At 32.3% G+C, this 27,043-nt stretch overlaps 1 protein-coding gene across 2 annotated transcripts in view; it reads left to right on the top strand.

Annotated features, from left to right (window-relative positions):
- Window positions 1-26,553, top strand: part of COPS2 (COP9 signalosome subunit 2) — a 51,262-nt gene extending 24,709 nt beyond the window's left edge. The window contains exons 2-13 of one of the 2 annotated variants that reach the window (XM_074294459.1): window positions 4,398-4,511; window positions 5,558-5,635; window positions 9,114-9,239; window positions 10,980-11,069; window positions 11,177-11,254; window positions 13,672-13,846; window positions 14,729-14,907; window positions 15,037-15,089; window positions 23,284-23,381; window positions 24,513-24,595; window positions 25,082-25,140; window positions 25,798-26,553. In XM_074294459.1, coding sequence (XP_074150560.1) covers window positions 4,398-4,511; window positions 5,558-5,635; window positions 9,114-9,239; window positions 10,980-11,069; window positions 11,177-11,254; window positions 13,672-13,846; window positions 14,729-14,907; window positions 15,037-15,089; window positions 23,284-23,381; window positions 24,513-24,595; window positions 25,082-25,140; window positions 25,798-25,942 — 1,278 coding nt within the window. In that variant the 3' untranslated portion in view covers window positions 25,943-26,553. Of the gene's footprint in view, window positions 1-4,397; window positions 4,512-5,557; window positions 5,636-9,113; window positions 9,240-10,958; window positions 11,070-11,176; window positions 11,255-13,671; window positions 13,847-14,728; window positions 14,908-15,036; window positions 15,090-23,283; window positions 23,382-24,512; window positions 24,596-25,081; window positions 25,141-25,797 lie in introns of both variants that reach the window. The other variant, XM_074294457.1, reaches the window with a different exon arrangement.
- The last annotated feature ends 490 nt before the right edge of the window (window positions 26,554-27,043 follow it).

The raw sequence follows: 27,043 nt of genomic DNA, 5'->3' as shown, positions 1-27,043 counted from the left end.
CATAAAAAAGAAAAGCCAGAATGGAAAACCCTGTAATATAATGAAAATAGTAGTTCCATTCCTGGTTCTGCTACTTTGTGTACCTATGTGTTTTGACTTTAGTTACTTAACAGAGCTTCAATTTTTTCAACTATAAAATGAGGGACTAATCCATAAAACCAAGATTCCTTTCAACTCTATGTCCTTTATCTATGACTATTAATAGATTTTAAACAATCAGGAGTAAGAGAGACAAACACCATGAATTACTCTTTTTCAGCAATCTTTAACAGGGCTACAATTTAAATTTGGCAAAAATCTTAGAGAAAATTTAGAACTGAGGCTGGAAGAGGAAAAGTGAATTGCTCAATCACACAAATCACACAGAAAATAGCAGAGGCAGAGTTTGAATCCAAATCTTCCAGTTCCAGATTCAGTGTATTTTTCTTACTCTACAGCTTCAGAATCAATGATCAGCATTAACATCTTGGAACAAAAATGTAATCAACTTTGTAAGTTTTTAGTGCCCATCATGAAGCTTGGGCTTTCTTTCTTCTCTGGAAATAATATTGGTAATTTAATATTTATGGCAATATGAATAGATAAATTATTAAACCCTCTATATAAGGAAGTGGTAAAGTGGATTTTTACTTTGAGATTTTGCTATTTTAGGTCCTTAAGGACCTTTTGAGAATTTAGGGAACATATTTCTCAGTACCAATTATCTTTCTTTTGTATTTTGTCTTTACTGACAGACTGTATCCTCCTTGAGAGGAAGGATCATTCACTTGTAGCATGATGCTTAGTAATTGCTTAATAAATGCTTGATGATTATTTTGTATGTATATTCATGTATCCTTCATAATGGCAATTTAATTCATAAAATGGTGGTGAAAATATTGCTCCTATATGCAAAACCAATTTGCATTTCAATCATTCAGCAGGTATGTATTGAGCAACTCAGTGATCCTACAGCAGGTATAGTGAGGGAGATGAGAAATACAAGGCAGGAGCTTATAATTTTTAACGTTTATTTTCTGTCAGTTCTTTTATAAGGGTATCCGCATCTCATTATGTTAGTGAAAAATAGAATAACTATTCCTCTCTCCTGCTCATGATTATCTTTAGATGTCACTTAGGGCCCTCGTGACAGTTGCTGATACTAGAAACATGACATTTACAAGTTAGACTGTGTTATAAATCACTCACAAATGAAATTCTCTTGACTTGCCCATGAATAGGGTTCGAGTGAGGCAAAATTACAGTCATTAGCTTCACTCACTTCCAGAGTCTTCCAGCTCATCTACCTTCTTTAAATCCAGCCTCTGAGAGCACTATGCCAGGCAAGTAAAGCTTAATGTTACTCTCAATAGGAATCAGTATCAGCTATCCACTTTTTAAGGAAAAAAAAAGGTGAATTTATAATAAAGAAAATATTTCAACTCTTGATTAAAATTTACTACATTAATTTCATTGTACTATGATCTATTCTTAATTCTCTTGCCCATTATGTAGAGTACTACAGAGTTTTACCAAAGATGTATTATGTTCTTGTCTCTACACCCTTGTTTTGGGATTATTTTCTTAATTGGCTATTAACTTGCTCTTTGTCTTGTGGCATCTTGCTGGTGACCTTGTAGCTGAGATGAAATTTTCATCTTATGTTTTATAAGGCAATTTTTGCTTTGTTTTGTTTTGTCATTTTATTCTGGGCCAAATGTATTTCACATTTACTAAGTTAAGGCTAAGTGAACAGTACAGTGGATAGAGCATCAGAACTGGAGTCAGAGAAAAATAACTTCAAATCATGTTCAGAACAGTGACTAATTGTAATTCCAGACAAATTCCATGTTCTATCATATATAAAATGAGGACGGAAATGTCATTTTTTTCCCCAAATAATATTTGTGAAGTGCTTTGCAAACCTTAAAGTACCATATATGATAGTTATTGCCATTATACTTCTTGTAATAGTTTTTAATTGTTAGTGCCATTTTTAATATCTCATAGGTGCTGCCATGTTTGGTAGAATAATAAATTGGAAAATTTGTTTTCACAATCCAATATTTGTAGTAAATTTTCTGCTTTTTTTTTTTTTTTTTTTTTTGGTGAGGCAATTGGGGTTGTAGCTTGCCTACGGTCCCACAACTAGTAAGAGTTAAGAGTTTGAGGTCAGATTTGAACTCAGGTCCTCCTGTCTCCAGAGCTGGTGCTATATTCACTATGCCATTTAGCTGTCCCAAATGCTTGACTTAAACAATGATTGGTATATCTGTTTCCTAGTTTTCTCCCCTATATGATGGCACTATTATGTAAGAATTGTCATTGGCCTTCCAGAAATCTTTTTTGTTCTCATAAGATGATTTAAACATAATTGGTTATATTTATTTTTATTTTCTGTTAAACCATGTTAAGTGAGCAAGATGTCCAGAACATTAATACAATATTATACAGCATCATCCAGCTTAGAAACAAATTGTGAAGCAAACATTCATCAAAGAGTTGCTTGGATACCTTTTGAAATAGATACATTTGTTTCAGTAGGCCAGTCCTCAAAATCCTATTTAACCTGCAGTGTACTATTGCTGACATTTTACCTAAACTCAATTTACTACCTTGTTTCTGTCACACAGTGTTTTAAATTTCAGCCTTCATATATAGGAGCTACTATGTGCCAGGTAGCTAAGCACTTTAACAATGTCATTTCATTTGAACCAAACAAAGACGTTGCAAGATTGTAGATATACAGAGGGACTCCAATCTCCAGACCACAAAAGTTACATTTATCTGGGTTAAGGTTTTAGGATTATTTCTTTTTTGGGGGGAAAGGGGTGGAGGACTGCTATAAGACTCAACTTCTTAAATTGTGATGTGCATGTGGGGTTTCATAACTGAATGAGGGGGTCATAAAATTATTGTTTGTTGTCAGTAAATGTTTCATTTGCATATCTATTTTATGTACTTATATGTCCAGGATCATTTAGAAGCTTCTTGGACAAAAAAGAGTCAGGAGTGGAAAAAGTTTAATAAGCCATGCACCAAGGAACAAGAGCTAGAGATTAGTGAAAACTTAAATTTTCTAAGTCATAGTTTCCCTGGGTTGAGGGAGGGGGAAATGGATGAGTAAAAGAATCCACTTTTATTTTATTTATTAAATATCTTGCTACATGTCAATTACTGTGCTAAGCACTTTACAGATATTATCTTATGTGATCTCCACAACAATTCTATGAGGTAGGGGCTATTATAATCCCCATTTATAGATGTAGAACTGAAGACAGACAAGTTAAATGGCTCTCTGTCACTTAGTAGTGTCTGAGGCTGTATTTGAACTCAAGTTTTCCTGACTGAAGGCCCAGCATTCTGTCCTTTTTTCCCTACCACCTAGCCTCCACTGCTAGGCCGAGCTAGCCCCTAATACTGGTTCCTGTTAGTGGAGAAAGAGTGACATGCATGAGTCCCAATATAGTATGCAGCTGGCTTTTTTCTCTTTTTGACTAAAGATTTTTCTTCCTTGCTGCTAGTGAGGTGGGAACAAAAGAAAACTGGGCTTCATAGGAAGAAGGCTGATGAAAGGAGACTTGGTGGTTCAGGCAGTTGAGAAGGTTAGCAGAGGTTTGGTCTGCATCAGGAAATGAAAGGAAAGTGAATTCTATGTAGCAGCGGAGAGTAAAGAACTTGTTTGGACAGCTGCCCTGGTGCTGTTCTTTTAAAAGTGGGTGAGAATTCTTGTTCTTCCCATACACACAGGTATACAAAATTTTTATTGCTGTACCTAGGCTTGAGAGTTGAGAAGAAGTAAATAAGACAAAAACACAGGAAGATTGAGAGCTAAGATGGCAAATTTACTACTCATTTCCCAAGAACTTTTTTTTCACTCTTTTTGCTTCTGTGCTTTCAAGCTGTGGAAAATATTCTTTTGATCTGAAGAAGGAAAAACTATTTGTAGGTATAGTCTGTTGTCCAGTTAATTCCCAGGATATTTAAGAAAGATACATTTTTTTTTTTTTTTAAGAAGCACATGCCATGTTTTACTTTTCTTTCCCTCCTTTTAATTTTTACATTTCCCTACAATCAAACATAGATATTATCCAGGGAAAATAGACATAGATAGAAGTAAGTTGAACTCTGGCTTATTTTAGTCAAAACTTACTGGTGAAATACTTAGACTTGCTATGCTTACTATGGGCCTCTAAAACTTGTTATCATCATGAAGTTTTACAGAAAAGAAGTTGAGAAGAGGATATTTTCCTGTTTAAGTTTATTTGCCTTAATTAAGTTGTCACAGACAACCTTAGCACTTGTACCTTTTTTAACTCTCATGCTGGATATCAGTTAATGGATAGTGATAGAAACTTCAAGGCAAGTTTTTGCTAGTATCTTGATTTTCTATGTTCATTTTTCTTCCTAAAATATAGGAATACTCTGAAGATAGTAACTCTGAACCAAATGTGGATTTGGAAAACCAGTACTACAATTCCAAAGCGTTGAAGGAAGATGATCCAAAAGCAGCATTAAGCAGTTTCCAGAAGGTACTTATTTTTAAAAACTACTTTTGTTAGCTTGTTATTTGTGAATATTAGAACGTGTGTGTGTGTGTATGTAGAACAAATGAGACTGTTACATATGTACAAATAACTTTAAAAGATCATAAATATTATAACTTATTCTGTAACTACAATTAAACTGTTAACATTCATTTGCATTCTAAATACTTAGCAGAAATTTAATATGGACTGTCTCATTCTTTCTTAATGATAAAATTATTATAAAATGAAATTATTTCATATTATGAAATAGCTTTCTACTAAATCTATTTATGGTGTCCCGAAATACTAAGAATCTTTGAGCAATGTCCACATTTCCCTTTTATAACATTAGTCACAGAAGTTTTTTTAAGTATCCTGAGGAGAGATTTATAGGTTTTACCAAACTGGTGGGAGCAATTGTAATACAAAAAAAAGATCAAGAACTCTAATGTAAAACAACCATCTCACTTAATGGACCATAAAATTTAGACCCAGAGTAGCTAAATGATTTGATTAAGGTCACAAAGAAAAACTTTAGAGTCAGAATTTGTATCTAGGTCCTTTGCCTTCCAACTCCAATGCTCTTTCCAGTACAATATTTAACATCATATAGGCACAGTTTTAGGTACTCTATTTGGGGAATTCGTGTAAATGCCTGTTCAGAGTTAGTTTAATAGTGGACTAATCTTTCTTCGTTTTTTCCTGAAAGAATTTTAAAGCAAATTCATCTTTGCTTTCATATTTCTAACAGGTCTTTTATATTGTTTTGGTTTACGTTTGGATTATTTATTTAAATCATCCTGAGGGGAAAAACAATGGAATTCCTGCATAACTGGTTTTCATACTCTAAATGTTGCCATGATATAGTATTTTAACACTGGATTAACTTTAACATATTTAACATGTATTGGTCAACCTGCCATCTGGAGGAAGGAGGGGAAAAGTTGGAACAAAAGGTTTTGCAATTGTCAGTGCTGAAAAATTACCTGCACATAAATTTTTTGTATTTAAAAAAAAACTGGATTGAGGAAAATGTCTTTCTATTTCAGGTTTTGGAGCTTGAAGGTGAAAAAGGAGAATGGGGATTTAAAGCACTGAAACAAATGATTAAAATAAACTTCAAGTTGGTAAGAATAGTTGGAAAGTATGATTTATTGTACAGATAGCATTTGATTGTATCTTGCCTTTTCATCCAGGTTAGTATTAAGAGGCAATACGATATACAGGACAATAATGCTTCAAGTTTGCAAAGAGGTTTCCTAAAAAATCTTGTAAGATTGAGAATTTACATGTGAAGAAACAAAGAGTGAGAAACTTAACTTATTTGCCCTTAGTCTTATGGCTTTTAAGTATCAAAACCAGAATGAAGACCTGATCATCTGATGCCAAGTCTAGAGCTCTTTCTATGCAATATATACTTTGAAGTGCTATATAAAAAAAGTATTTTATACTCACTGTGCTGTATTGCTTAGTAGCATGATTTTAGTACATCCTATTAAATGAAATCCAGCATGACAAATATGTTCACAAATTTCTGTCAGTTAAAGGATCATAATAGAGCTAGAAAGGTGAACTCAAGATATCATCTAGTCCAGAAGTCACTTTATTTTACCAGTGGGGAAAAAAATTATAAAAACAAAATATACATATATTAACATAGACAGTATAGGTGCAATATATATAAGTATGTTATATAATACATATACATACTATATATTCATACATATATAATGTGTGTGTATGTATACATACGTAACAAGAAAGAGAAATTAATAAATTCTATAGTTTTCTTAATTTGGGCACTGATCTGTGCTGTTGCTCCTGCTGGTGGTGTTACTGCTGCTTCTTCTTCATCTTTTAAAATATTTTGATAATTGAATTTCAGTATAATTGGTTTCCTTTGTAATCCATGAATTTTATTTTTTTGTATTTAAAAGTGTTATTTTGAATTGCATAGCCTTCATCCAACTACCAAAAGGGCTAGATGACACACAAAAAAGGCCAAGAATCCTTGTTCTACAGTTAATTCTCCTTCAACTTAGACTGCTTTAGTTGGCATTTATCTTCCTATTCTATACTTCACCTGGTTTTAAAAACCATAGAAGTCTAAAAGAACTCTATAATCTCTCTATGTGTGCATAGGAAATACCATTTTGAAAGAGAAGTCAAAGAAGTTAATATCATTAGTTAATCCTTTACTTCTAATTAAAAGGAAATTTAATGGCATTTATTTTTCAGAAATTTGATATTGATTTGATTTAATTATCTATAAAGAAATTCATCATTCAAAGATCTTTAGAATGAGTAATTCCTAAATGAACTTTATATATGAGGACAAAAGGCATAGTACTTGTTCATATACCTGCCCTTAGATAAGTGTAGTAGATAGAACTCAAAGAAAGTAGAGTCCTAGAAGTACAGAAAGAAAATGAGACTAGATTACAAGAACTAACTTTAAAAGTTGTCCTATGTTATATAATCTGAAAGATTCAGGAAAAATTTTTCCTTTGCTACAAAGATCTACCTGCCAAAAAAAAAATCTTTAGGTAAGGAAAAGAGAAAGCACGGATAGTGTATAGAGGAAAGAAAAGAGTCCAATTTAGTAGAGTATAGTATATATGGAAATAAATATTTGTGATTCTTCAATTGTTTCAGTTATGTCTGACTCAATGATCCCAATGGTGATTTTTTTCCCCCAGATATTGAAGGCATTCAATTCTTTGAAGAGCCATATGGGCACTAGACCTATGATGCACTAGTGGAGAAATGATATAAGTTTAGGAATGATATAGATATAGGAATAATATATGAATGGTATAATTTTCTAGGTAAGGAAATGCTTTACCAGTACACGTTAGCACCATTTCTGCAATTTGTAGTCATAGAAGGTTGATCAAAGCATTGAGAAGTTGTGACTTATAATCAAGGTCATTCTGTCAGCATGTATGAAAGACAGGCCTTGAACCTAGCCTGATACTGAGACCAGTTCACTTTCCATTGTGCCATGCTGCATTTCAGAGCAGTGAAATACAGTGCAAATAATTCTGGGTGGCAGAATAACCTGAAGGTTAATCAACTGTTATCAAATAAGCATCAGATAGGATTAAAACTTTTTAGTGCATTGAAGCAGATATGGTCATAGTTTAGGGACTTTTCAGTTTCTTCTTTTTTGTGGTTTTCATGAGGTCAGTAAGCTTGTAGGTTAAAAACTATTTTAGTGTGTAGAATGAAAATTCATAGTTATTAATGAAGAGCTTTTCCCCCTATTCATTGTAGAGTACTGAAATCTCCCTGATAATTATAATACTTTAAGAAATTGGACTTCTAAATGCAAATTAAAACAACTCTGAGATACCACTACATACCTGTCAGATTGGCTAGAATGATAGGGAAGGATAATGCAGAATGTTGGGGATGTGAGAAAACAGGGACACTGATACATCCAGCCATTCTGGAGAGCAATTTGGAACTATGCTCAAAAAGTTATCAAACTGTGCATACCCTTTGATCCAGCAGTGTTACTACTGGGCTTATATCCCAAAGAGATCTTAAAGAAGGGAAAGGGACCCACATGTGCAAAAATGTTCGTGGTGGCCAGAAACTAGAAACTACGTGGATGCCCATCATTTGGAGAATGGCTGAATAAATTGTGGTATATGAATATTATGGAATATTATTGTTCTGTAAGAAATGACCAGCAGGATAATTTCAGAAAGGCCTGGAGAGACTTACATGAATTGATGCTGAGTGAAATGAGCAGGACCAGGAGATCATTGTATACTTCAACAACAATACTATATGATGATCAATTCTGATGGATGTGGCCATTTTCAACAATGAGATGAACCAAATCAGTTCCAATAAAGCAGTAATGAACTGAACCAGCTATACCCAGTGAAAGAACTCTGGGAGATGACTATGAACCACTACTTAGAATTCTCAATCCCTCTAATTTTGTTCGCCTGAATTTTTTATTTCCTTCATAGGCTAAATGTACACTATTTCAAAATCCGATTCTTTTTGTACAGCAAAATAACTATTTGGACATGTGTACATATATTGTATTTAATTTATACTTTAACATAGTTATTAACATGTATTGGTCAACCTGCCATCTGGGGGGAGGGGGAAAATTAGAACAAAAGGTTTGGCAATTGTCAATGTTGTAAAATTACCCATGCATACATCTGGTAAATAAAAACTATTAAAATAATAAAAAAGAAATAAAAAAAATTGGACTTCTACAAAGTATTGTGAGAGAGGTTAGTTTGAAATTTTTGTTCGAAAGGTTCTTTTTGTATCATCTATGATTATTAATATAGTAGAAATATAAAAGTTTTAAAGAATAGAATCTAAGATTTAGAATACTATCACATTTTCACTGCTATTTTTATGTTGGATTCTAGTTGTTTTAATTTGGATTTTGTGACCCAAACATGTTGTTTCAGACTTACTTTTATAATATTCTTAACTGATCCGGCATTTCTCGAAAATATTTATGACACTTAATTATATAATTACTCAACTCTGTGTAATCAGCAAAATGTAAATAATAAGATTGTCCAGAGTATTTTTTAACAAAATGTTATATCTTTTTCTTCACAGACAAACTATCCAGAAATGATGAATAGATATAAACAACTATTGACCTATATTCGGAGTGCAGTCACAAGGAATTATTCTGAAAAGTCTATTAATTCTATTCTTGATTATATCTCTACTTCCAAACAGGTTAGCTTCAGTTTTTTTTTTTTTCATCTTAGTACTCACCTACCTACATGTCTCTTGTTTCTAGTGAATTTTGTACTTTTTTCAAAAAAAGCTAGAGTCATCACTGAACAATTATTTTCATTAATTAAATTGAACAATTTTTTCTAAGCATCACTGTATATGAGGGCATCAAATAAGACAACACCTTTTTTTAAGGAGTTTATAAAGGGGTAGCAATAAGCACATTGACAGCCTACTTTGTGCTAGGCACTTGTGATACAGAATCAAAAAGTGAACAGTGCCTTCAGGGAGAACAGACGTGAGATAATAAAAACTTATAATTATATAAAAAATAAATATTAGGTATGACAAAGAGTAAGTATAATGCAGCAATAATTCAAAGGGTAAAAGCAGACTGCTTTGTGAAAGGCCAGTGGGAGACTGCTGTCCTTTGGGCAGAAAGTGAGGAGCTGTATTGTAGGCATTGTAGGAGAGGCATTGTAGTTGAGTTTTTAAAGGCCTTTTTGTTGCAGAAAACAGTGACTTTAACAAAGATAAGAAAAAGAGAAAGCACACGAGTATTGTGCAGAGGAAAGAAAAGAGTGTGGTATCGATAGAAATAAATTGTTGTGATTCTTTAGTCTTTCAGTTGTGTCCGACTTTCCATGACCCCAATTGGGATTTTCTTGTCAAAGATATCAGAATAGTTTGCCATTTCCCTTCTTTGATTTTATAGATGAGCAATTGAGGCAAACAGGGTTAATGACTTGCCCAGGATCATCACAGTGCTAGAAAGTGTCTGAGGAAGCTAGATTTGAACTCGGAGAAATGAATTTCCTTTTTTTGTTTGTTTGTTTGTTTTTTGTTGTGGTGGTTTTAAGCCAAAAATCTTTAAATTTTATTCAGTTTACTCTATTACAATAAATTATATACTCATTTTTGGGTAGGAAAAGTAATTAACTTTGAAGGGAGAGTAAATGTGTGTTACACATTAGGTTATGGTGCTGTTATTTGTAGAAGGCTGCATACATATATATTTCATTGGCATTTCAAGCCTTTCTACCTTTTATCACCACTGACTTCTTAATTTTAATAACTCAGTCTGACTAGGCATGAAATGTAGGAGCATGTGCAACAGCAGAAAAAATTTCTTTTGATATCAAAATAACTGGTTCCTTTTGAAGGTGCTATGGTAGGGAATCAATAAAATTAGTAACTTAATGGACCCATTCAGTAGAGAACTCTCTGCAGCTATACTGCCATATTATCTCTTTCATTTTCTATCATTGGAATATTGTTTGTATATGATGGCTGTCTCATTTTTCTTTTACCTTAGCAAGTAAAATATATGTCATTAGAATAGAAGGTAAATGTTAATAGAATTAATATTAGAATTACAACTTAAAGTACTTAACTTCTTAGTATTGTAGTTCAGCTATTATAAGTGAAATAAGCTTTTTTTTATGGATTGCCCTAGAGACCCAAGTATCTTTTCTGACTAATAAATGCTTTTCAAATTTCAGGTAACCCACTTTTAATGAAACAAGGTCATGAAATGTAATTCATTCATAAATTGTAAGCTGAATGCACATAAATTTCATTAGTTTTTATTCTCTGTAAGCAGACATTCAATAAGATGCGGAATACAGTATCTTTTGTGTATTAAAATTCAAACATGCACTTTTAGTTTGTTCAGATTAACTTTATTAACAGGTATAAATTTGCTGTTTACAATTATAGAATTCTGATTTTTTATGTCAGATGGATTTACTGCAGGAATTCTATGAAACAACACTGGAAGCTCTGAAAGATGCTAAGAATGATAGGCTGTGGTTTAAGACAAACACAAAGGTAACGTTTAACGTTAATTATTTTGTGCATTGTATATCCTAAAGATGCAAACCTCTCATTTCAAAATTTATGAATTAAATGGTTTTAAAGACTTTGCTTTCTTACAGCTTGGAAAATTATATCTAGAACGAGAAGAATATGGAAAGCTTCAAAAAATTTTGCGCCAGTTGCATCAGTCATGCCAGGTAGTATCCATCATTTTCTCTTTCCATATTTACAAATATCTATACATGTATATATAAAAATTTTAGTAAGACAAGAAAAAACTTAATTTACCAGAACAGAAATAATAATCCACAGGTTAAAAAATATTTTATGTTGCTCAATTTCCTGAGAGAAGTAGAAATTTTAAAAATAAGTGCTTTTACCTTAGAAATAAAGGAAAGATAAGATTATGCCATAGTTTCTCATAGGTCACCAAAAATAGTATACTTAAAATTGAATTATAAATTGTTAGTTTTAATTATCTACATAATATAATCTTATTTAATCAAACAAAAATATAATCTCAAATAAAACTAATTACTTTAGGTATGAATATTTGGAATTCAGTTCTATAGGATTGTATAAGGTAGGAGTCATATACATCCCTATTATATCCTAGTATTCGTATCTTTTTTTTTTTTTTTTTTTCCCCCCATTTTTCCCCTGAGGCTGGGGTTAAGTGACTTGCCCAGGGTCACACAGCTAGGAAGCTTTAAGTGTCTGAGGACAAATTTGAACTCAGGTCCTCCTGAATTCAAGGCTGGTGCTCTATCCACTCCGCCACCTACCTGCCCCTAGTATTCGTATCTTAATCCACTTTAATCTTGAATCTAAATTTAAGAACCTTCTAATACATAGGAGAATTTGCATCATTTTTTTCTATTATGGCAATAAATTAGTACATAGTTAAAGTAGCCAAATCTCATGCAGTGAAAAGCTAAATTCTGAGATCTGATGATAAAACATGCCTGACATAGACATTTTATGGATTTAGTTTGCTTGACTCTACTTTTATTGTAGAGTATTCTTGTATTTTGTATTTTGTATATTGTAGAGAAGGGAAGTCAGAGGCGAATAACAATAGTATTAAAAAGCATCAGTAAAATATTTTTTAAAAACAATTTGTAAATTAAAGTCATAAGTTTCACATAGCTTGTGGTTTTTTTCTCCTGTTAATTGGTAAGTCCAGAATCCAAGTTCCATTTTGAGAATTGAATCTATTTCAGAATTTGAAAAATGTTCTCTAACTGTCCCACTTAATCAACAAGTATTTGCTAAGATAGAAATTTTATCAAAGATACTTATTACACACTTTATAAGAACTTCTAGTAATCTTCTATTTTACTAATATCTGCATTATCTTCTATGAAGAGATGAGAAAAAATTTATGAAGAGAAAAAAAAAGAATGCGTAGCTGTTTCCTCTAAAAAGTAAAGTCAGTTAGACCATATAGTAAGCCCATCATTTTATCATTTTCTCACTGAATAGTTTTCAAAATCGTTTCAAAAATTATTTAATTTGCTTCTCACTATTTAGTGTTTTTCATGGTAAATTTTAGTCTACTCTTCATCAAAAAAGATATTTGTTCCAATTTCAAAGTGAAGTAGAAATAGTAACTGAGCTTTCCAAAGACCTGGAGAGTTCTAAAGAGTAGAGGAGGGCATGTAGATCTACTTAAAGGAAATGTCTTATTAAATATTTACAGGGAACAAAAGCTGCAAAAATATATAAAAGTACCTCTGGTGAAATTTTTGCATTTATTTCAAAACATGAGAACAATAACAAGTCTTGTGTGCATTGTAAATACCATTTTAGTATTTGCTATTGTGATTATGCTGTGGAATCAGTTGGGTCATAACTTAGATGTGCACATATCTTTTGCACTTCATTTATTAGACTCTTATGGTGGTTCCAAAACTATTTTAGGTAGAGGCTAAGATCTTAAAATATATTAGAACATTACCTAACAAGAAATTATTAACCTATGCTAATAAAAAACATTGCCTTTTTAATATCTAACTATTGATTAAATTATTGTTTTTATTGATTACTTCATGAACATTATATTGAAAAATATTGACATATTGATAGCCTCAAGATACAAATATACCACCTAGATATTTTTTCCCTACACATAGTTCTTAATCTTGGCCAAGGAAGTCCTTTGCAACTATAATAGAAGAGTCTCTTCTTCTTGGCAGGGGACTAGAAACTGACAATTATATGGATTCCCTTCTTTATCCATGGCCACTGGCTACAATGAGGATGGAGTAATATGTTTTCTGAATTGTCACATTTTTAATTGGAATTTGCACAGCATTTTTTACAAATGCAGTATGTTATAGATAGTTAGGTTCTGTGCCTAGTTTACAAATTCTTATTTAATCCAGATAGTAATGGACTATATTTTGGTTTAATTATGGGCTAAAAAAAAGGCTTTTATGGTCTAGCTTGGGAAGGTCAATTCACCTAAATCAGATTCTGAAAGGAAGGTTCTGAGCTTCAAATGGCAGGCTTAAAAATAAGCATTTGATACAAAATGATTTTTAAGTTGGAAGCTATACCTGTGTGGGTTTTTTTTTAAATAAGTTCGTCATAAAAATATTCTCTTTTCTAGACGGATGATGGAGAAGATGACCTTAAAAAGGGTACACAATTATTGGAAATTTATGCGTTAGAAATTCAAATGTATACAGCACAGAAAAATAACAAAAAACTTAAAGCATTGTATGAACAGTCACTGCACATCAAATCAGCCATCCCCCATCCACTGATCATGGGTGTCATTAGAGGTAAGTAGAAAAGGATCTTATGAAAGAAAAAGTAATATCACAGCATTTAACGTAATACAGAGGCAGGTAGCTGGCCTGGTAAATAGAGTGCCAGACCTAGATGTTAGGAGAGATCTGAGTTTAAATTCAGCGTCATATACTTCCTAGTTTCTAAACATAGGCAAATAATTTAATCTCTCTTTGCCTCAATTTCTTTAGCTGTAAAATGAGAGCAATAATAGCACATAGTCTCCCAGGATTCTTGTGGTTTTCAAATGAGATAATTTTAAAGCACTTCAAACAATGCCTCAGAGATTAAGTGCTATAACAAACTAACATTTGTTAGTTATTTGATAGTTATTATTATAAATGGTAAATTATTTTACTGACAACAAAATATAGTCTATCACTATATTGTATACATACATTCATGTGTGTGTGTGTGTGTGTACACAGAGAGAGAGAAGGAAATGGCAAACCACTCCAGTATTTTTGCTAAGAAAACCTCAGATGGAGTCACAAAGAATCAGACATGACTGAAACGATCAAATGTTAACATGCTACATATAGTGTTAATAATTAAGTCAGTAAAATGGTTGAATTTTTAATTTTTCATATATTCAATTGGTGGTAAAAATAAATTGACATGAAAATTCAAAGAAAAGTTCTTTCTACTTAAGCTGCTGGTAAATAGACAAAGACGACCAGGTTGGTGGTTTTCTCTTGTCATTTGCCTGAGGAAGAGGTCTATTTTATTTTTTAATAAAAATGAATGCACTGAGAACAAACTATGCAATATACTGAATTATATGACCCACAGCATGCCACTGAAATATATTCTATTTGAAAGTGAGATTCTTGTGAGTAAATACTCAGGACATTTTGTTTTTCTATCCTTCATAGAATGTGGCGGTAAAATGCACTTAAGAGAAGGTGAATTTGAGAAGGCTCACACTGATTTTTTTGAAGCATTCAAGAATTATGATGAATCAGGGAGTCCCAGACGAACCACTTGCTTAAAATATTTGGTCTTAGCAAACATGCTAATGAAATCGGGAATAAATCCATTTGACTCTCAGGAGGTACGTTCATACTGTAACATCTGATTTTCATTGCCATATTCTTATTTTCTGTTTCTTAGAAAAATAAATTATTATCACTTTCTTTATAACTGTATGTATGTAGTTAATATGTATTTTTATTATATTTAGGCAAAGCCGTATAAAAATGATCCAGAGATTCTAGCGATGACGAATTTAGTAAGGTAAGATTTTGCCTCTCAATTGAGGAATTTTACTTAAAACAGCGAGTTAAGAATTTAAATACAGCATTGTTAAAAATAGGATCTGGACTCTAAAATTTTTATGGTAGTATTTTGTGATAATCACAGTTTTGCAGTGATCTCTAATTGTTTAATCTTAAATATACCAAAATAGCAGTATTAAAATATTTGAACCTCCTTTTTCCTTTAGAAATCAAGTCATCTAAAAGTTCTGTCTGTCCTCACTAGATCTCAGTTATATGTTCTTTGACTTAAATATCTGCTTTGTTAGCTTCAATGTATATATTACTTATTGAGTGATAAACTGCCATTGTTCAAAAGTTATTGTTGCAAAATCTATTACCACATTACCTTTCCTCATGTAGAGATATTAACTTATTCTCAAATCTGACCTTGAATTGGTCCAAAATGATAAATTTAAATTAAAAAAAAAAAGATGTCACAAAAACACTCTATATTTTTACTAGTTTGTCCTCTTAATACATTTCTTTTCCATTTAATTCCTTAATTCCTTCATTTTTTTTTCTCTTTCACACAGTGAGTTAAGTTGTCCATCCATAAAGTAAAAAAGCCCAGTGAAATGTAATCTATCCTTAACTAAGGTTAATAAAGTTTTAAATTAAAAGACTATCTAGCTATCCATATGGAGAGAAGAATCAGCATGCCTCCTACTCAGCTAGCTATTTCTTTCCTTTTTTTCTTTATAAATTCAATTTCCCTCCCACTTTCCCTAGATTGAGCTCATCAAACTGAGCTTAATTAGAAAATGAGTATGGTTGCACTTAGGAGTATTTGTTTATAATTCCATTATATCTGTAACTCTGTGACAAGTTGAACAGTTAGGAATAGTTATCTAGGAGCTAGAGAAGCTGTTTTAATCTTTTTTTCCAAAAGTTCTTTATTAAAGCCCTACATTTGAAAACTTGGCATTCTCATTATCTCTTTGTGCAGTCATTTTTCTTTCTGTCAGAAACATATGTTTATGTGTGCTGACATACTTACTATTAGAATTTCATGCTTTTTAGCTTATTTTTTCCCCCCAGTGGCCTTTTCCAGCATTGGTGACTATTAAGGAGAACTCTTATAAGATATAGATTAGGGGCAGCTAGGTGGCACAATGGATAGAGCACCAGCCCTGAATTCAGGAGGACCTGAGTTCAAATCTGGTCTCAAACACTTAACACTTCCTAGCTGTGTGACCCTGGGCAAGTCACTTAACCCCAACTTCAGGGAAAGGGGGGAAAAAAAAGATACAGATTAATTTTACCCTTGATTGTTATTTAACGTAGTTGTCTTTTTTTTTTTTTTTTTTTTTTTTTTTGTAATTCCATGAGGGTAGGAAGCTTAAAAATAACTGATGATTGACACTTTTACTATAGCAATTCAACATAAAATAATTTGGGAGAAGACTAGACAGAGAGAGAAAGAGAGAGAAAAGTTTTACTTAGATGAAAGTGACAATGATTCACTAGGCAGAAGGTGCCCCAAAGGCTGACAAAGAATTCCTCCTTTCCTTTTATTTTCTAATTTCTACTTTCCCCCACCTCCACTCATAGTCTCCTAACTTTAAATGCAGATGCCATGAAGATAAGCATCATGCCTTTGGGTAACAAGAATGAATGTTACCTATGGAGGTCAGTCAGTAGAGCTCCAAAGTTTTTTAAGTAACTACTTTAGACATAAAGGGGAATCCTCAAGTTTCTCAAGATCTAGTATACTACATTATATGCTGCTATTTACTACTACAGGAAGGGAAATGGGCAAAAGTCTTTAGATTTTCAAATTTCTTTGAGGCCTTCTGATTATATAAACCAATCATGGAAGAATCTGATAATATGAAAAAGCAAGAGATAATAAATGATTTAGTGCTTCTGTGATCTCATAGATGTGAGGACTCCTTCCACTAATGCAAGTTACAACCTCTCTATCTTTTATGATTTTTTTTCGTATTCCCTCCAAAGAGCCTTCATAGAGAATATGTTCAACTTTCTGAGAGATGTCTAGGTTTTTTATTTTCTTCTAATTGCCATTGGATTAGTTAGATTAGTCGTCCATTTTTCTTTACTCTTTACTAAATAATCTATCTCCTTAAGGGAAGAAAACAAATTTTGAAAAAATTTATATTTCAGAGCAGAACTTAGAATCATTAAAAATACTGGGAATTTTCCCCATATAGAATCTGTCCATCTTCTTTCTCCTATTCAGTCTGTGCCAAAGTCATTGTCCTTTTACAGTGTCTATTCAAGAAATACATACATAGATGTTGTTGCTGTTGTTCAGTTGTATCAGTTACTTCTTAACTCTCTGTGACCCCATTGGGGATTTTCTTGGCAAAGACATTGGAGTGGTCTGCCATTTCTTTCTCCAGCTCATTTTCAAAATGAGGAAACTGAGGCAAACGATTACATGACTTGCTCAGGGTCACACAGCTAGTAAGTGTATGAGGCCAGATTATGAACTTCAAAATATGAGATTTAGTGACTCCAATTCCAGCATTTTACCACTATGTGTATACATACTTACCTATGTGTATACCTACCAATGATTGCGGTCAGTGGGGTTGCTTTATATAATCTCAGTAACTGATACTTTTCATCCGCTTGGTTTTTTTTTCTGTTTGGATTGATAGGGTGAATTCTTGAGTGTTTATGGCTTTAATCTAGCTTTCTTTCTTTTTTTTTTTTTTTTTTTTTTTTTTTTTTTTTAAATACTAGGACTTGATGTAGTGGGAACACCATCTGCAAAAAAGAACATTTGGAGGATTTTGCCATACATAAGGAATTTCTCCTCCATTTATTCTCTTAATATTGCTAAATGCCTTCCAGTATAGAAGCAAGCATCTTTTGCAAGTGTATATTTTATTGTTTTATGCTTGAATTGATATTATCAGCACATTATTGAAAAAAAAGTTGTCTCAGCTGTTTTAGCTTTCAAAAAGTCTTGAATGATACTAATTTATGCATAGGAGGCATCTTGGGAAAGGAAAATATTTTAAGTCCACATTTTGTGGTACTAAAGCAAATACATTTTTATAATCAATAAGCATATATTTGTTGTATTTTTCAGTAAGGTGTAGGATTGTGCAGTCATGGTCTGCTTGTTCCCTTCTATTTTCATCACATATTTCATATGTGAAAATCTTCATAAAGATGTTATAGAGATGAAAAAGTAGGTAAATAGGTCAGTAGTTATTTTTGTCCTCTTGAGTGCTAATTTTCAGTAGTAAGATAATTTGTGATATTTTCTTGTTTGCTAGTGTCCCCTCTTTCAGATATTTTATGAAACAGCCCCTTAACCCCTTCCAAACTATCATTTCCAGCACAGGTTTCTTCTCAATATAGTTGATCTGGTCCAGCTATTTTTCTTGGTTTTGTTTTTTTTCTTTAAAGCCATTTCCAATTTATCACAAAGCATTCAAAGAATAGTGTTAAAAAAAGATGGGGTTTTGTGTCTGTTTCTATTGAAATCTCCCATATAGAATCCAGCTTCTTTCTTTTCTAAAGTTGGACCCATTGTTCATATGCATTCATATTCCTGTTGTTTATAAATGCTAGCTCTTTTCTTGAACTACTTTTGAAATTTAGACTTCTGAATATTCTGCAAGCTTTTGTCTTCTCTTAGAGCCTTAAAACACTTAACCTGTGCTAGATACTTGGGATCTTGACACACATAAACACAAATGAAATAGTCCCTACCCTCAAGGAGCTTACATTCTAATAGGAAAGACAGAAAATGCTTGTGGAAATAAATAAAGAGAATGAATATACATTATTATTTTTTAATTATAACTTTTTATTGATAGAACATATGCATGGGTAATTTTTTACATTATCCCTTGCTCTCATTTCTGTTCTGACTTTTCCCTTTCCTCCCTCCACCCCCTCCCTTAGATGCAAGAAGTCTTATACATGTTAAATATGTTATAGTATATCCTAGATACAATATATGTGTGCAGAACGAACAGTTTTCTTATTGCATAGGAAGAATTGGGTTCAGAAGGTAGAAAATAACCTGGGAAGAAAAACAAAAATGAAAGTAGTCCACACTCATTTCCCAGTGTTCCTTCTCTGGGTGTAGCTGATTCTATCCATCATTGATCAACTGGAATTGTATTAGATGGAGAATGAATATAAATTATACAAATTGGTTAAAGATAAGGCAGTTTAGACAGGGGGACACTAGCTATTGAGAAGATCAGAAAAGACTTCATATAACAGGTGGTTCTTGAGTGGCATCTTTAATGAGTAGGTATATTTAACGAGGTAGTGGAGTAAAAGAACAGGGAATGTGTTCCAGGTATGATGGGTGCAATGCAAAGAAATTGAGACAAGTGATGATGGAAGTTTTTGTTAAGAGAAATGTCTAGTTTGGCTGAATCACAGAGGACAGGATTGGATTAATAAACAATTTGAGGCCACATTATGAGGCTACAATATGGGAGTTTATGTGTTATCCTAGAGGCATAAAGGGCTATTAAAATTGATTAAGTTATTTAGGAGAATGACATGGACAGATTTTCACTTTAAAAATTCATTTTGAATGGCCTGAAGTAGAGAAATATTCTAAGCCGGGAAACAATTAAAGGGCCATTACAGGAATCTAAGAGAGGTGATGAAAGCCTGAACTCAAGTAGGTTGACTTTAAGTAGAGAGAAAGGTTTATCTATAAGAGATGTAATAAAGATAGAAATAACAATATTTGGCAGCTGATTGAATATGTGGAGAGTCATTCAACTGCTTGTGGACCTGATTGGAAGAATAATGATGCTAATGAGCATAGAAAGGATATCTCTACTATACTTTATTTGGAATGTCCATTAGGCATTTGGTAATGAGAGTCTGAAACTCTGGGGAAGTTAATGGGCCTGTGAATCATCAACATAGCGATGATAATTAAATTCATGGGAGCTGATCAAGTTATGCACTGAGTCAACAAGCATTATTTAAGTCTTTTTACTGTTGATCAGCACTGTGCTACAAAAGAGAAGGAAATAGTCCCAAACTTCAAGGAGTGGATATTCTTATGGTAAAATATATAAATAACTATAAATTAGAGGTATATATAAGAATAGATGGATGAAAATATGAAAACGGAAGGCATTAACAGAAGAAGGGACCAGGAAAGACCTGCAGAAAATAGATTTTGAGATAAGTCTTGAATGAAGTCAGGGAATCTAAAGGTAAGGGAACAAAACATTCCATGAATGGGGGATATCCAACACAAATGCTTATGTGACTTTGGACAAGTATTTAATTTCCTTAAGCCTCAGTTTTGTCATCTCCAAATGAACGGGTTGGAGTAAATCATCCCTGAGATTCCTCTCAGCTCTTTAAATTTAGTCTTTTAATCTTTGCCTTCTTTCTTTTCCCTATGACATTCATTTTGATGTAATTTTTCTTAGTAATATTTATTAGGCTTTTGATTATAGAATTTTAATTGTGAAAAAAGAGAGTTCCTTTGTATGGAAGTGGACTATGGTAGGAACCACCTAATTTAAGAGTGGGAAGAGATCTTAAAAAGTTCAGCTAGCTCAATACCATCATTTCATTTCTTAAATTCCCCAAAGTCTAGAATACACACACACATATATATATATTCAAAGCTTACATTTCATAATTCACAAAAGAAAGATATGATTAGAATTTAATTTTATTTAGGAATCTCAGTGATCATCTATTCCAACCACCTCCATTTGAGGTAACTGAATCTCAGAAGTGTTAATTTACTTGCCCATAATGACAGGTGGCATTGAAGCTGAAATCTGAACTGAGTCTTCCAGTTCTAAAGTTCAGTATTCTTTCTGTGGCACCACACTTTTCTATTAAGATTCAAAAGTGCTAAGTGACTTTGCCCATGATCCCTTATTTATTAAGTATCAGAGGGAAGTTCTAAATCCACAACACTCCTTACCTCCAAGCTTTAACTTGCTTTCCATTACATGATGCTGTCTGTATTCACCATTTAATTTGTAGCACCTAGTGACATATTCATGAAGTGACACATAAATCTATTGTAGTTTCCCCAATAGCTAATTGATCAAAACCTATAAACTAGTAGTTCTCAAAAGAAAAATTGCAAAGTATTCACAAGCACATGAAAAATTGCTCCCGATCACTAATAAGAAAAATGCATTATCAGCAGAAATCTTAGGTTTCACTTCAGTACTTACAAATTGGAAGTCAAGTGTTGGAGGGATGGTGGTAAGAGAAAGAAATACTAATACATTGTTAATGGAATTGTGAAATGGTATATAAATTTTGGACCGCAGTTTGGAATTTTGCAAATAAAGTGACTTAATGTCAATAACCTTTGAACCAGAGACTCCATTACTGAGCTTTTATCCCCAAGAATGCCTTTTATACTCCAAAATAATTATATATCAGAAATAAAGTAGTTGGGTTGGATTGGGATTTTTTGTTTTGTTTTGTTTTGTTTTTTAAGAAATACTTATAGATTGAGTATAAATGAATACCATGTAAGCCAAGGCTATAGGATTTGTAAACTATCAATAAGAGTTCAGTGGGCTTAAATAGGCAAATGCTTGACTTCTAGTCCAGTGTTCTTTTGACTCTATTACATTACCATATGAGAAGGCTTTATTCTACATACTGTTCAAACTTCTTGAGAAAAATTCAGTGAGAACCTTTCCCATTTTAATTTAAAACCTACTTTGGATTAAGACTTTGATCACATCTTTAAATGTTTTAAATATGAGCTTTATAGCTTTTCTTCTACTTAGTTAGAATGAACTTACAGAACTATCAGATTTTTTAATGATGATAATTTATTACATCCATTACAAAAATCCTATGATTTTGCAAAATATTAAAAGAAAAACTCAGTAAGAAAACATTTCCTCATTAAAATATATATTTGTTTTTATTGCTCCCTAATTAGACCTATAATAATAGTTTCAAATGATGCATTTTGGAAAGGTAAGAAAATAATGCTTCCTAATTTTATTTTCCTAGTCAGTTGGCAGCAGACTACAGGGAAAAAATACCTGTTGAAGCACTTGAATCTGCTTTCCCTAAAATGAAGTTACATTGCGATCCAACAGATGGAAGTACAGCAGAGGTCGTGCAGAATGGCTGATGAATATGACAAATGTATAAAGCAGACAGTGGTGCCATATCCAGAAGGTTGGCTTCTTCCTTCTCAGCACCTTTAGCAAGATTCACGCAGTGCCTGGCAGAATTGATATCAGCAGTAGACAACCATACACTTCAAGAAATTGTGACTGTAAATAGGCCTTTGGCTCTCTGCAGTAAGGGACTCCATCACTGCTCTCTGCTTTGTACGTGTGTCCCATTTGGCAGCAATTTTTTTTATCATTGCTACAATAATGTTCCATCTTTCAGATCTCAATGGAACTTCATGGTTAGGAGCAAGAAAATCAGATGTTTTACTTGAAATGTTCTGGTAGTCGATGGTTTCCTAAAAGATTAAAAATAAAATACTATACTTTCTGACTAACTTTCACAGAGGATGCATCATTTATTTAAAGGAGGTTAACTCCTATATTATAATAAATGTGTACATATCCTCAGTTGCTTCAATGATGACCATTATAGATAAAAATACAGTCATAATTAGAAACATAAAATTTAAAAATTGTGCTAAATAAGTCATAGTTAGCTTCTAATTGTGGCTAAATAAATCAAAGTCTTCAAAGATCATTTTAGTAGCTTACAGCTGACAAAAAGGAAAAAACATTTATTGTCCTTTCTGAAGGTAGAATCAAAGTGTTAAGGAAAAAAAATTATTTTAGTTAGAGAAGATCTAGGAAGAAGAAAGGTGGGACAAAGAATATGTTTAATTTAGAGAATGTCCAACCCTTTCATGCCATAGAGCTCAATACCCTCATTTTATAGATAATGAAACTAAGGCTCAGGGATTTTAAGTCATTTGTCTTCTGTCATGTAGCTATTTATCTGGAAAATAGAAGTAAAAACTCAGCCCGTCTACAATTTCAGTGTTGCTGGGTTTTTTGTTTTTTTTTTCTTATTATACTATGATTATTGTGTTTTTTTCCCCTCATATAAGTTAGAGAGTCCAGTGACATATATTATTAGCACATCACAGTTGACAGGCAAGCTCTATGGATTTTCTGTCTTTGTGTATTTTTTAATTTGATAAATTTAGAATTCAGCCTTTTTCTTCCCTTTTCTTTTAGTGCCTATCAGAATAATGACATCACTGAATTTGAGAAGATTCTGAAAACAAATCACAGCAACATCATGGACGATCCCTTCATAAGGGAACACATTGAAGGTATGTTCTCTCTGAAAACTGATAAACTATACCTGCATTTTCTTTGGTACTCTAGAATCATCATTTTGAAATCTCTGGAATGTAGAGTAGGATATGATATGTTTCTTGAGAGTATATATAGCATTTAGTTATTTTTCTTGTGTTTATTGCCAAATGAAATATTTGAGCATGACATTCCTTTACATTTAGGAACTCTTAAGACAGAGTTGTTTTATCAGCCTAAGGATAATTACCTTCATTTATTGTTATTTTATTTCCTTTAAGATATATTTGATGCTTATATTTCTAACTGATCATTACATTGAAGCTAATTTTTAGGACGCATTTTAAAAAGGAATTAAAACAATACAAATTGACCTAAGGTATGCTTGGATACATATGTTGTAACTCATAAGCTAATATAACAGTGAGGGAATTAAATTTCTGATATTTCTGTTATTGCACCAGTGTGCTTTGGTACTTTCTGCTACTACATGGATATAAGGATTTTCACTGGTAGGGATAAAGTTTTGGTTTTTGCCCCTCAACAGGAGCTTCTCATAAGGGTGCCTATGTATAGTCCACCTCCACTAAGGAAGCTCAGAGCTTATTCCATAGTGGATAATTGTCTGCTTTTCGTCTTCCTTTCTAATGCCAATCATTCAGGGAACATTTATCAAGTTCTAATTGTGGACTCAGAACAGTATTAAGGACTGGATGGTACAAAAACCATAAAAGATCATCTCTTTCTTTCCTCAATAAATTTATAAATCTATTTTGATTTTTTAAATTATATAGACAATAGATAGAGAAGAAATATATGAAAATTTGAGGAATGTGTGGAAAATATTGGTAGAACACAAATAGCATATATCAGCAGGGGCTCCTTAAAGGAATACGATTTAACACATCTGTAAAATTTGTATCTATTGTACCAAAATATTTTTGCAAAAAAATTTAACATATGCTTTTAGTTTTCAGACTAAAGAAATATTTTTTTGAAATTGTTGAAAAAATAGTTTATTTTCATGACACAAAGGTGCACATTGTTTTTATATGAAGATGTTTACAATTTGTCCTTTTCTTATTGTACTTAATGTTGAATTTGGTTTGTGTGTGTGTTTTTTTTTTAACTTTTGTCTTTTCTTCCAGAGCTTTTGAGAAACATCAGAACACAAGTGCTTATAAAATTAATTAAGCCTTACACAAGAATACATATTCCTTTTATTTCTAAGGTACTTACCACTAATAGGATCCATCACTTATTAATAGCTTATAATTTTGAATGTAGCATATATGTACCTTCAGTTTGAAAGACTAATCTATATTCATTAATCATTATAGTTATAACATCTTATTATGAATTTATATCTAATTTAATTATATGATGAAATGATACTGAAATGTTTCCTTGGCATAAACTTATTAATATAATGTGCTAGGAAAAATGGGTTTCTTGACAGGTGTGTTACTGATGAAATAATAACTTTAAGCAGTAAACTATTAAGGATGAAAAAATAAAAATGAATTCAGTTTTACAACGGACAGATTTTGTCAGGCTTGTGTTAAGAAAAATGTTTTGGGGGTCACAATGGAAAACTCAGACATTTCTGAATGCAGTGTTAAGTTCTAGTAAATGAATCAAAACTATATCATAATTTGCATGAAATTTAAAGTCAGTGAAATTAATCAGTGGAAATATAATGAGTCTTCTGTCTTAGGAATTAAACATAGATGTAGCTGATGTGGAGAGCTTGCTGGTACAGTGCATATTGGATAAGTAAGTACTTTCTCGTTTCTATACTTTTTATTGCAAAATTTAAAATTTTCAATAATTAAAATAGTTGTAATTTTTTTTTCTTTAAGAGATTTGCTACAAGTGTATGCTTTTCTTCTGATTAAAAGTATGGGCTTTTTGTGTACATATGTTTGTTTTATTAAGATCAGGTTAGATTAGAGAAGCGGCTTGTACCAGGTTAATATTTTTAGCATTTGAACTCTGGAAAAATTGTAAATTATATCTTTGGGAAGATTTCTTATCAATATATAACTCATATTATAGTTTGAGAATGATTTGAATCTTCAGACTGTCACACACAAGATAAAACATGTGCATCATTAAAGCATGATTAGATTATAGTGTGCAGCCACCACCAACCTAGTACATTATTTCTATGTATTACAGCATATTTGATTTTATTAACTAGTTACTTCTAAGCATGTTGATGATCATGTCTCTCTTAATACTTATTTTCTTATACTTGGAATAATTTGAGAAAATGTGACAGCATAGGAACTCAATACTGTTGAATATTGTCAATTTATACAATCAGCTTTTTTCTTTTGTGTTCCTTGGTAATTCTTTTTTCTGAAACAACATTCCAGACCTATGCATAGTGGGTATTTTGTAGACAAATTGTCTTTTATTTATTTCTAGCACTATTCATGGCCGAATTGATCAAGTCAACCAGCTCCTTGAACTGGACCATCAGAAGAGGGGTGGTGCCCGATATACTGCACTAGATAAATGGACCAACCAGCTAAATTCTCTCAACCAAGCTGTAGTCAGTAAACTGGCTTAACAGAGAACAAGCTTTTACAAGACATACTTAAGGCAACAGTGCAGTGATGTAAACCTTAAAAGAACTGGGAATGGCAAAACTACTGTCGGTTGATGTGCCCTGAAAATTATTGGAGTTATGGCAGAAGTGCTTTTTTGATCAGCTGGTTTGTGTTTTGCTGCTGCATTTATCCCAAGAAAAACAGCTTTAATCTCCAGAAGAAAACCAAAATGCCATGGGATTTATGCTGTATTGACATCTTGCCCTAAACATACAACATCATAGTAATTTGTCATGGGCAACTAATGACCAGAGAGAAGATTTTTGTCATGATTTTAAATACACTGACACGTTACTGTTGGTTAAATTTAAACATGTTTTACCTGCAGAAATTCTCTCACAGAAATAACCTGCAATAACTTGAAATGCATACCCTTTTGAACACTTCCTTTTCTCATGTATAAATTAAAATGTTTGCTGCATTTTGCAAAATGTCAATTCTCCAAAAAATGTGTCCGTATATTTCTGTACCTGCAGTGTAGTAAAGGTTTAGATGAAACCCCATAATGATAGTGGCATACTGTCACTTAGGTTTCAAGCAGCAAAATAAACAGTGCAGCTCAGAAATTGTACAGTTTGGTTCTTGATGTGTTTTTTATATTTTAGTTTTGTTTTGTTTGTTTTCATATCTTAGAGATTTAAAATTATTTTATCTCCAATGATAAGCTATTTGGGGATAAATGAATTGATTTGATACTTTTGAGGTTTGGCTTTTTTGTTTGTTTTCTTTTTTTTTACTTTTGATGTAAAAGTCTCTTAATATGAAAGAGAAACAAAACTAGGTATTTAATCGTCCCAAGTTGGGTAGTGCCAACTTGATAGAATAAAATTTGGAAAAGAAAATTACCAAAAATAATGGGCAGGATGTTACTTATTGTCTCTTGAATTTCAAAAACTGCTAAAAAGGCTTTAAATTCTGTAGTGAATCCTATATATTGCAGTGGGGTAGAATAAAAGCTATAACTATAAAAAGTGATTTTTTTTTTTTGAAAAAAAATCATAATTATACCAGAACTTTATAATTGTCACTTTGAGAGGTTAATACTTGCTCTAATAATGCTT

This window comes from Sminthopsis crassicaudata, chromosome 2 (assembly GCF_048593235.1).
Source record: "Sminthopsis crassicaudata isolate SCR6 chromosome 2, ASM4859323v1, whole genome shotgun sequence".
Classification (NCBI taxonomy): Eukaryota; Metazoa; Chordata; class Mammalia; order Dasyuromorphia; family Dasyuridae; genus Sminthopsis; species Sminthopsis crassicaudata.
Note: the sequence above shows the minus strand (reverse complement) of the source record. Positions and strands in the feature narration are given on the sequence as shown.